The following is a 12,692-nucleotide window of genomic DNA, read 5'->3' as shown; positions in this document are numbered from 1 at the left end:
CCTCTGAGAGGCCAAGACAGGGGGATCTCAGTTCGCAGACAGATTCAGCTACTTAGTGAGGCCCTTTGCAACTCAGTTGAGACCCTGTTTCAAATTAAAGAACAAAAAATAGGGCTGGAGGTGTAGCTTGGCAGTAGAATGCCCCCTGGGTTCCATCCCCAGTACCTCAAAAAAAAAAAAAGAAAAAAATTCTACAATGCACAGGACAACCCCTACCATGAAACTTATCTGTTCCTAAATGTTAACAATGTAGACACTGAGAAATCCCAGCCCAATGTGATGATAGAAGTTTATTTAGAAAGATAGACCACAGCTGTGTTCTTGGATCAAGGCCATCAAAAGAAGATGGAACTACCTGCTTTGTCTATTACAAAGATGGTATTTATGCTAGCCAAAAGTCTCCTTGAGTAACTTGAAAGGACTCAAGGCTAAGCCAAGAGAATTCTAATCCTCACAAGATACAGTACAAGGTTCCACATCTTAATTTTTAAAGTTGTTGGCTGAGATGACATAAAAGGCCAGGCTTGAAATTGTTCCCTAAAACTATTTTGTCATTATACAGGCTTTATATTGAGCTTTTCTCTTACAATCAAGTTCTTGTGCTTTCTCCTGCCATGTTTAAGAAGTACCTGTACCAAGTAGTAGGTTCCTGCCCATAGCAAGTACTCAGAGATTTTATGAAACTCAAATAAAAAATAGAGGAAAAATTATTTTTTCCTTGCAATCTGCTTCTTCGTTTCTTTCAGGCCTTTATAACATATACTCTCTAGCCATCTGAGCATTGAAAACTCCTTTACATGCTGAGTAAAAAACTGAGAAATCTCATGCCACAAGAGATTGTACCTCTGAGCAGATGCAGTTCACGCAGTTAACCAACCCATAAGGTTCCAGGTAAGGATGCCATTTCTCACCCACTCTGTACTTCTTGTCTTGAAATACACAATATGTTTCCGAATCTGTGAGGAAGAAGATAGAGAATATACCTTTTAGAATGTCACAAAGTTCGATTATATCCAATATGTTGACAGAAAATACATATTCTATCCATTATTAGTATATATACATAGAGAAGAGGCATATAATGAGTATCTACAGAATCCTTATTACTAAATTGGTCTTTTACATGCATTGTTTATAGGATCCTCACAATGGCTCATTAGGTAGGTACTACCATTAGTCTTGTTTTATAAATGATGTAAATCAAGAGTCATGTAACCAGTAAGTAGCTAAGACGGGACTCTAACCCAAATTTGTCTGATAGTGAAGCCTCAAGTCTTAACTATTGTTATAATGGTAATATAACAGAGCATATAATATTTCATTCTGGAGGGAATGGTTATGTTCTCTTGCTTTGGAAATGCAAACTAATGTCTAAGATTTGAATGTATTAGAAAAATTTTAAGAGTTGCTTAGTAGTGGTATAGAAGCAATGGATTGCAAAATTTGTGTTAGGTCTCTAAGTGGCTTTTCCCACATATGTTAACAGTATCCAATAATTAAATACGCATTTTATTTAGCACCTACTATTTGCCAAGTACTATGCTATGGACTAGAGATATAAAGTGATGAGCAAAAAAAAAAAATCTTACACACAGTTTCTGCTGCCATCCAATTTCCAGACTTTCTCTTGTATGAAAAACTCCCATTTAACTCAAATAATATACTTCTCTTTGTTGGAATAGACATTTTGATAGCCACGGGTTATCTTGTAGAACAGTAGACTTGAGCACATATGTCTTATTTCATATGTCTTATTTCTCTGTTAGGGCTCTCAAAGGGAGGCAACATTTATTCTTTACTTTCTCTATTACATGCCCAGCACAAATATGGTCAATAAATATAAGCAATTGACAAGTGATAAGTAAACTGAGTTTTTAAACCAAGTGCTTTTATCTTTTAAACCTGTTCTCTATCTCCTACTTCACATCATACGATGGAAAAATAAACCAATACTCTATTCACAGAAAAATGCTAATTTTTCTCACCTTAGTATACATTTCTCTGATTATTGATATCAAAGAACAATTAAGCTACAATGTTATATTTTAATGAGAAGTCTCAGAGTTAATCATTTGCAAATAACAGGTTCATCATTCATACCATAAAAGTCAATTGCTCAACATTAAGAAAATTAATAAGCCTTGCCATTGCTTATCATGAATTAATAAAAGCTCTTCAGGATGCAATTGTGTCCTAGTCTCATTTCCCTATTCAACTTTATAGAGGCATTAAGTAGTACCCTAACATATATTCTTCATAAACAACTTGACCTTTTAAATGACACTTTTGGCCACAGAAACATTTAAATATGTTTGCTTTACATGTAAATAAAAATAAGCAATATTTAATCACTATAAAGAAATGTAATTTTGCAGTTAACTCTGTACTTGTTTTTCACTGTGGTACTAGAGATTGATCCCAGAAGCATTATACCTCCAAGCTACACCTCCAGCCCTATTTTTAATTCTTTATTTAGAAACAAGGTCTCACTAAGTTGCAGTGGGTCTCACTAAGTAGCTGAGGCTGCCTGCAAACTGGCCATCCACCTGTCTCAGCCTCCCAAGAACTGGGATTACAAGCATGCACTACCACGCACAGCTCAACTCTGTACTTTTTTATTGAAAATGTTTATAACATTGCTTTGAAAATTTCTTAAAACATTTTCAAATTACACACTTAATTTAATAAAATGCTTTAGCCATTTTAACCTGTGGCTATCAAAAAGAATAATGAAAAGACAGATAAACAAGAGACATGATTTCCAACAAGATATTGGTACTGGAATATTTAATTATGGAAATCAATAAGTTAAAAAACAACAAATTCAATAAAACAATAATTTAAGAAAAGGAACAGGCAATTCAAAGAAGAAATGGACACAGAAACTGTGAAAAAGATATTCAACCTCACGAGTAATCAAATGAAAACTACACTAAGATAAATTCCTCATATCACTCATTGATTTAAAGACCTTCTACGAATCTTTTAAACTACTCATAAAATAAATTCAATTTACTTTTCAAGTCTTTATTTCCAATTCCTTTGGAACAATGAACCTGGAGCAGAAAAGATGGGTTTGAATCTAACTAGCTGTAGCTGTGTGACATTAAGTAAATTATTTAAACTCTGTAAATCCAGTTTTTAATGTCTGTGAAACATGAATTATATTTCTAAAGCAGATGTTGGAGGTCTTAATAAATCTATTTTTGAATTATAAAATTTTAAGCCGGTGTGGTGGTGCATGCTTGTAATCTCAGTACTTGGGAAGCTGAGACAGGAAGATTACAGGTTCAAAGTCAGTCTTGGCAACCTAGGGAGGCTCTCTCAGCAACCTACTTAGATCCTGTTTCCAAATAAAAAATAAAATTGTGTTGGTAGTGTAGTTTGGAGGTAGAATATCTCTGGTTTCAACCCCCAGTACAAATACATACATACATACATACATATTTATAAAATGTAAAGTGTTACTTCCTATTCAGTTGAATTTTTCCTAATCAGAAATTAACACATGTTCAATGTAGAAAATTGGAAATATGCACAAACACAAAAAAGAAACAAGATCATAAAAAATATATAAAGGATAGTCAGGCATGGTGACACACAATTGTATTCCCAACATTTGGGAGGCTGAGACAGGAGGATCTTCGTTCACAGACAGCCTCAGCAATTTAGTGAGGCCCTTTGCAACTCAGTGAGACCCGTTTCAAAATAAAAAGAAATAAAAAATAGGACTGGGGTGTAACTTGGAGGTAGAATGCCCCTTCCTTCCATCCCCAGTACCACAAAAATATACATATTTGATTATTTTATTTATATTTTATTTGAGTATTGTATTTGTTTTATTTACTTTATTATTATTTATTATTTTATTATGTTATTTATATTTTTATATTTTATTATTTTATTTATACTTTTTATTTGATTACTATATATTATATATTACATGTGTAATATATATATAAAGGAAAGAAAATTTCACAAAATATCAGCATGAAAAGATAACCATTTTTAACATGCTGATATGACTAACCCAATGGGTTAAAGAGAAAATCAAAGGGAAACTGGAAAGTATTTTGCGCTAGATGAAAATGAAATCACAGCATATAAAACTCGTGAGGTTCAGCTAATGAAATAATCTCAGGGAAATTTATACTGCTAAATATTTCTATTAGAAATGGAGAAAGTCTCAAATCAATACCTTAAGAAACTAGAAAAATCAGAACAAAATAAACCAAATCAGAAGGAAAGAATACAAGAACATAATAGCTGGGCGTGGTGGCGCACGCTTGTAATCCCTGCGCTTGGGAGGCTGAGACAGGAGGATCATACAGGTTCGATGCCAGCCTCAGCTACTTAGTGAGGCTTTCAGCAACTTAGTGAGACCCTGTTTCAAAATAAAATATATTAAAAAAAAGAAGGTCTGGGAGTATAGCCCGGAGGTAGAAAGCCTCTGGGTTAAACCCTCGGTACCACAAAAAAAAAAAAAAGAACATAATAAATGACAATGAAAAAAATATCAAAAATAAAATATCAGTAAGACAAAAACCTAATTATTTGGGAAGAACAATAAATAGATAACCCCTTGGCAAGACTAACAAAAATTAAAAAGACAAGATGCAAGCTACTAATATTAGAGACAAGGGGGGAGACTTCATTATAGTGCCTATAGACATGACAAGAGTAAAAAGTAACTATTGTGAATAATTTTACACCAATTAAACAACTTAGATGGAATAGATTCTTTAAAAGATATAAATTACTAAAGATCACCCATGAAGTTATAGATAATCTGAAATTTCTATATCTTTTCACAAATCTTGGACTTATATTTGAAAACTGTCTCACAAAGAAAATTGCAGGGCCAGATGGCTTTACTAGTAAATTTCATCAAACTAATCCCTTTTTAGAAAACCAAAGACGAGATGATGCTTCCTAACTAAGTATTTGAGATAAGCACAATATTAGACCTAAACCAGAAAAAGTGTTTCAAGGAAAGAATCAATATTCCTCATGAACAAAGATATAAAAATTCTCAAAATAATAACAAATTAAATATTATATCTTATAAAAAGGATAATAATATGTGAATAAATGGTTTTATTGTGGGAAATTTGAGGTTAGTTCAACATTCACAATTCAATCAATGAGTCACATTATCAACAAAGTTAAGAAAACCTATGTTTTCATTGCAATAGATACAGAAAAAATATTTGACAAAATTCTACGTTAATTCTGGGAAACTCTATGCAAACTGGGAAGAGAACTTCAACTTAAAAAACTACATCTACAAAAAAGCCCTATATCTACTATCACATTTAATGGCAAAAGAGTGAATGCTTTCTCTCTAAGACTGGAGATTATGCAAGTATGTCTGCCCCACCAATCCTGGAGATCTTAGCCAGTGAAACGAGGTAAGAAAAAGAAACAAGAGGTCTCCATACAGGAAAGTAAAACAAAAACTTATTTAAAAATTAGTGCATGCACTTTGGAAAACAGTATAGAGGATCCTCAGAAGAATGGAAATGAACCTAATATTTGATCCAGTAATACCACTTCTGGGAATCAGCCCAAAAGAATGGAAACCAAACTACGAAACTAATGCATGCATATCTATGTTCATAGCTGCATAATTTACTATTGTCAAGCTATGGAACCAGCCAAGATGTACATTAACAGATGAATTAATTATGAAACTATGGGATATGTACACAATGGAACTTTACTCATATCTAGCTATTTTACAAATATCTAGAATATAAAGAAAACTCAAGAAACTCAGCACTAAAAAACAAACCATCCAATAAAAAACTGAACAAGTGAGCTAAATAGACAAATCACAAAAATTCAAATGGCCAATAAATGTATGAAAAAATTTCAACATCATTAGCAATCAGAGAGATACAAATCAAAACTACTCTGAAGTTTCAGATAATTCCAATTAGAATGGCAATCATTCAAAAACACAACAACAAATGCTGGAGAGGAAGTGGAGAATTTGGAACTCTAATACATTGTTGATGGGACTGCAAATTAGTGCAACCACTTTGGAAAACAGTATGAAGGATCCTCAGAAGAATGGGAACGAACCTACCATATGATCCATCAATACCACTTCTGGGTATCTACCCAAAAGAATGGAAACCAAACTACCAAACTAATGTATGTGTATCTATTTTCATAGCTGCAAAATTCACAAATGCAAACTACAAAACCAGCCAAGATGTTCATCCACAGATGAATGAATTAGAAAACTATCAGATGTGTACAGAATGAAATTTTCCTCAGCCATAAAGAACAAAATTACGTCATTTGCGGGGGAAATATATGGAACTGGAAAACATTATGCTAAGTGAGATTAGTCAGTCACAAAAAGTAAGAAATCAAATTCTCTCCCTAATAGACAGAAGCTAGGGAGAAAAAGGGTCATAGGAAGAACTCTAGACAAGGAAGGAGAAAGCATAGATGAGCAAATAAGGTGACCTAACTTGGGGTGATGGAAGGGAAGAAGAGGGAAATTCCCTAATGTACATGAGGTACATTCACAAACATATCAAAGACAATCAGTAATCCAAACATGAGAAGGAGGGAGGGAGAGGGAATGGGGCGGGAATTGGGATGGGGCTAAAAAAGTGATGTGTACATGTATGCCTCTACCATCTTGTACTCCATTAAAATGTATAACTACAATGCACCAATAAACAATTTTAAAAATGCCATAATTTTCTAAAGAGAAAATCCCAAAGAATTTATTAAAAGTTATAAATGGCAAGATAATTTATCAATATTGTAGGATGTGATCACATATATAAAACTAATCATGTTTTAATATTCTATGACAATTAGAAATTGAAATTTGGAAGTGTAGCATTTCCAATAGCTCTACCGATACATGACCTATCTGAGGGGGTGGGAGATGGGGAAGATAGAAACTCTTCAAAGCACATGATGTACTTAAACAAGCATATCATAGACCACTGCAAATTACATTTCTGATGAAGGACTTTCATTCAAAACATTTAAAAAACTAAAACGTATTAAGAAAATGAACAAACCAACTTAAAAAAGAACACAATCACAAAAACGATATAGAGATGCCACATACATCATTAGCCATTAAGCAAGTGCAAGTTGAACCAGGATGTGATATAAATACCCAACTATTAAAATGGCTAAACTCAAGCAACTTGACAATACCAAGTGTTAGTAAAGATATGACACAAGGCAAACTGTCATACACTGCTGGTAGTTTAGCTACTTCAGAAAGCAACTTGACAGATCCTTATAAAGCTAAAAATATATGTGCTATATAACCCTTCAATCGCACTCCTAGTAATTTACCTGAATAAAATAAACTATTCAAATAAAAATCTGTATAAGAGCTGGGTGTGATGTCACAGGCTTGTAATCCCAGTACTTGAGAAGCTGAGACAGGAGGATCTCAGGTTCATAGGCAGCCTCCGATACTTAGTGAGGCCCTGTTTCAAAATAAAGAATAAAAAATAAGGCTGAAAATGTTTCTTAGAGGTAGAATGCCCTTGGGTTTAATCCTCAATAACACACACACACACACACGCATGCACACACACACACACACACACACACACACACATCTGTATAAGAATGCTTAAAGTGACTTAATTCACAGGTGGCACAAAATAGAATATTAATCAGCAATAAAAAAGAATGAACAGCTGATACCTACAAACACAGATGGATCTCAAAGTCATGCTAAATGAAAACAGATGCAAAGTCTACATACTTTATATAATTTCAACCATTTACATTCTGGGAAAGGCAAATTTGCAGGAAGAGAAAATAAAATAGTTTCTGAGGACTTTGGGGATGAAGATTTTACTATAAAGGAGAAAAGAGTAAAGTTTCAGGGTGATGGAGCCATTTAATATCTTTTTAACATACTTTTGTTGGTGCATTACAGTCTCACATTATAATGTAGCTCATAGGGATAGTGATATACATGTACACAGCACTTGGTGAGCCTTTCCCCTGTCTTCCTTCCCACACCCCGCTTCCTAATACAGGATGTTGAGATTGGTATTAATATTCTCACATATGTACATAACATTAATTGAAGTGTTTACTAATTATCCCTCTTCTACCCATGTGATAGAATTTGTCAAAACTTACAAAACCAGTCTAATAAAAGATGCATGAAAATTATCTTATAACTAACATTCCCGTTCATCTTTTTACTGTCTCTATAGTCTTTTTCTGGCTGTCAAATAACTGGTATCATATGCAAACTTTTTTTGTGTATGTGGTTCTGGGGATGAAACCCAGAGGCTTTCTAGCTTTAGGCTACACTCCCAGACCTATTTTGTATTTTATTTGGAAACAGGGTCTCACTAAGTTGCTGAGAGCCTCACTAAGTAACTGAGGCTGGCTTTGAACCTGCGTGATCGTCCTGTCTCAGCCTCCCAAGTACTGGGATTACAAGCGTGCATCACCATGCGAGGCCATAGGCAGCCTGTTTAAATGAGTTTCCTGCACTTAGCCATATGTATTTAGGATTCTTCCATGTCTTTTCATGACTTGGTAGTTAATTTCTTTTATTATTGAATAATAGTCCTTTATATGGATGTACCAAAGCTTGTTTATCCATCCCCATATTGAAAGACATCTTGAATGTTTCCTATCTTGGGAAATTGTGAGTAAAGATGCTATAAACACTTTGGTATGGGTTTCAGTGTGGACTTAAATTTTATTTTTTATTTGGAAAGAAGGTCTTACTAAGTCACCATGTGTTCACCTCGACCCTTAATCCTCCTGTCTTAGCCTCTCAAGTACTGGCACTACAGGCATGTACCATGAGCCCAGCTCAATTATACTTTTATGTGTGTATATATGTATATATTTGTGTGGTACTGGGGATTGAACTCAGAGGTATTCTACCTCTGACCTGTAACCTTAGCCTTTTCTATTTTTTGTTTTGAAACAGTCTTTAGGTTGTTGCTACATTGCTAAGGTTGTCCTAGAACTTATGATAATCCCATCTTAGCCTTCCTAGTACTAGAATTACAGGCATGTACCACCACATTTGCCTTCAATTATACTTTTTAAAGATAGTTTTGTGGCTTCACTAGAGTTTTTAATGTACATTTATAAGTAACCTAAGTCTACTTATTTTTTTGGTGGTACTGGTGTTCCTGGAAACCCTTCTACCTCCAGACTACACTCCCAGACCTATTTTTATACTTTTTTATTTGGAAACAGGGTCTCTTAAGCCAGTGTAGCTGGCTTCAAACCTGCACAGTTCTCCTGTCTCTGCCTCCCAAGCGGGATTACAAGCGTGTACCACCATGCCCAGACTAAGTCTAATTTTTAAATAAGACTATGCCTGATATCATCTAACAGAATATTTCCAATTCCTCCCTCTCATTAATTGCATTATCATCATTCATTTCACTTTCCAATAAGATGTAATTACCCAATATATTGTTACTGTTATTATTTTGAACCATTTTTTGTCAATTATATCAATTACAAAAAGAAGGAAAAAAAAGCCAGGTGTGATAGTGTATGCCTGTAATCCCAGTACTTAAGAAGCTGAGACAGGAGGAATTGAGGCTGATTTGAGGTCTCAAACAACAGCAACTCAGCAAATCCCTGTTTCAAAATAAAAATAAAACTGAGTATGGTGGCACACACTTGTAATCCCAGTACTTTGGAGGCTGAAACAGGACTGAGGATCTTCACAACTTAGTGAGACTCTATTTAAAAATAAAGAATAGAAGGATTGCCACCAGGATGATGGCGGCTGAGTAAAGTAGCTTCTACTAGTATGGCTGACAGTCTCCATAGCAGCAAAAATAACTCCTTACAGGGTCAGAAAATACTATCATTAGAGGAATAAAAACTATAAATACAAGAGACAGGGAAAAAAATAGACTAGAATAGCCAGAAAAACAGGAAAGAAACCTGCCTGCCGCCATGGTGGCCGCTGCGCCTATGTCACCTTGCCTCACTGACCTAAACTACAGTAAGGAGAAGTGAAGGAGCTGAAGCAACCAGTTGCTGCCCAGTCAGATGTAAGTCAGCAGTTCTTTCAGCATGAAGATGAGCCACCATTTTCAGCAGCCAAGCCCATGATGGTCTCCAGGAATTCAGAGAGGAGCTCAAACCAGAGGGGAGATACACCAGAGTGACGGCCAAGGGCATGGCAAAAACGCCATATTGCCATAAGCAGTGGTGAGTTTAACACGCCCAGGAAAGCTCCGGCAGAAACTCCACCCCAGCACCACTACAATCTTAAGTACAATTGCGGCCCCTACAGGAGAAATCCCAGCATTGAACCCTCAGGGACTCAACCATTGTTGATAAACTCTCTGGATCAGAGATCAAGCGGTTCAACACAATGCAGGATTAGGGGTGGCAGAAATTACTACACCCTAGTAGTCGCAGTTTTCAGAAGAAAATCCCTCAGCCCGGTGACCTCAGAGTCTGGAACAGCTGCGAAAAACTCCCGGGGTCTGAGACTTTGAGATACAACTCAGGGAAAGAGCAGTGGCAGCAGAGATTACCACACCCCCCAAGGATCAAGAGCACAATAAGTGAAATCGTGGTGAACTGAAGAAGAACCCAGAGAAGTTGGGAGTGGGATCTGCTATTGATCATATCCAAAGCTTAGACAGACTCAGGCTCAGATCAGTGGAAAGTGTGGGGGAAATTTTACACTTAACTCTAATCACAATGAGTAGGTTTGCCGGGAACCCCACAGACATCTCAATTTTGATGAACAGGGAGTAGTCAGACTAGACCAGTCCTAGCTATGTAGAACAGAGACTCCTACATTGTGTTTGGTCTCAGAGGCATCCACTGCCAACAAAGGCAGGGAGAGACCTAGACACCAAATCTGTGGAAAATGTGGAGGGTGACCTTCACTCAATATTAAATCCAACCCCATTGATACCGACCATCTGCATAGACTGAGAAGACGCAGAGAACAAGAATCACAGAGGGAAAGGTTCCCTTAGCAATCGGTATCTACACAGAAAGAGACTGCTGAATTTATTTGTAGAATCACATCAATTCATTGTTGGGATTGCTTGAGTTTTTATCATTCTTTTTGGGTGTGTGTATATCTGATTGCTTGTATGCTTTTTTTTCTTTATTTGGAAGGGGTTTGTGGGTTTTTTGTATTGATTTATTTTTTTATGATTTTTGTTTTTCTTTGTTTTCTTTCTTAACCCTCACTTCTTACTGGTAAAAGGAACAATAAAACAAGAGGAAATAACAATAGTCAACATTTATGCCCCAAACATGAGTGCAGCTACTTTTATAAAACAAACTCTCTGTGACATTAAACCACACATAAATCCCAATACAATAATACTGGGAGACTTCAACACCCCTCTCACAACATTAGACTGATCATCTAGACAAAAGGTCAGTAAAGACGCCTCAGAAGTAAAGAACACCATTAGTCAAATGGACCTATTGGACACATATAGAATATTTCACCCAACTACAGAGGAGTACACATTTTTCTCAGCTGCTCACGGAACATTCTCCAAAATTGATCACATCCGAGGCCACAAAGTGAGCACTAGCAAATTCAAAAAATGTGTCATACTTTCCTGTGTCTTATCATACCATAATGGAATGAACTTAGAAATAAACTATAAAAAGACCCAAAGAAACCACATGAACATATGGAGGCTGAACACCAGACTTCTGAATGAAGAATGGGTCACAGAAGACGTAAGAGGTAAAATCAAGAAACTTCTAGAAACAAATGAAAACAAAGATACAACATATCAAAACCTCTGGGACACTTTGAAGGCAGTATTAAGAGGAAAATTATAGCACTGAGTGCTCATATAAGAAAAACAGAAAACCATCAAATAAATAACCTAATGACACACCTCAAAGCCCTTGAAAAACAAGATCTAACCCCAAAGCCAGTAGAAGACAGGAAATTATTAAAATCAGAGCAGAAATTAACAAAATAGAGAATAAAAAAGAATACAGAAAATAAACAAAACCAAAAGCTGGTTTCTCGAAAAAATTATCAAGATAGACAAACCACTAGACAACCTGATTAAAAAGAGATTGAAATAAATAAATAAATAAATAAATAAATAAAGCAATAAAGAGCGTACCATCAAAGAAAGCCCAGGACCAGATGGTTTCCCAAGTGAATTATATAAAACCTTTATAGAAGAGCTAATACCAATACTCCTCAATCTATTTCATGAAATAGAAAAAAACCGGAACTCTTCCAAATACATTCTATGAAGCCAACATCACATTAATACCAAAACCAAACAAAGACAGTTCAAGGAAGAACTACAGACCTATATCTTTGATGAATTTGGATGCAAAACTGCTAAACAAAATACTAGCAACACGCATTCAAAAACACATAAAGAAAATCATACATCATGACCAGGTAGGGTTCATCCCAGAGATGCAAGGCTGGTTCAACATATGAAAATCAATCCATGTAATTCATTATATAAACAGAATCAAAGGCAAAAATCACATAATCAATTCAATAGACACTGAAAGAGGATTCGATAAAATCCAACATTCATTTATAATAAAAGCACTGTAGGGAATCAGAGAGAAGGAACATTTCTCAACACGTAAAAGCAATCTACAATAAGCCCACAGCCAACATCATACTAAATGGGGAAAAACTTCAAGAATTCCCCCTAAAAACAGGAACAAGA

At 35.4% G+C, this 12,692-nt stretch overlaps 1 protein-coding gene across 8 annotated transcripts in view; it reads right to left on the bottom strand.

The window, feature by feature from the left end:
- Positions 1-12,692, bottom strand: part of CHRDL1 (chordin like 1) — a gene marked incomplete at both ends in the record, with an annotated part of 143,356 nt that overhangs the window by 97,764 nt on the left and 32,900 nt on the right. For all 8 annotated transcript variants that reach the window (XM_080718406.1, XM_080718409.1, XM_080718411.1 and 5 more), the window contains one exon: positions 844-956. In XM_080718406.1, the coding sequence (XP_080574532.1) occupies positions 844-956 (113 nt within the window). The remainder of the gene's footprint in view (positions 1-843; positions 957-12,692) is intronic.

Source organism: Muscardinus avellanarius (assembly GCF_963383645.1).
Source record: "Muscardinus avellanarius genome assembly, chromosome: X".
NCBI lineage: Eukaryota > Metazoa > Chordata > Mammalia > Rodentia > Gliridae > Muscardinus > Muscardinus avellanarius.
Note: the sequence above shows the minus strand (reverse complement) of the source record. Positions and strands in the feature narration are given on the sequence as shown.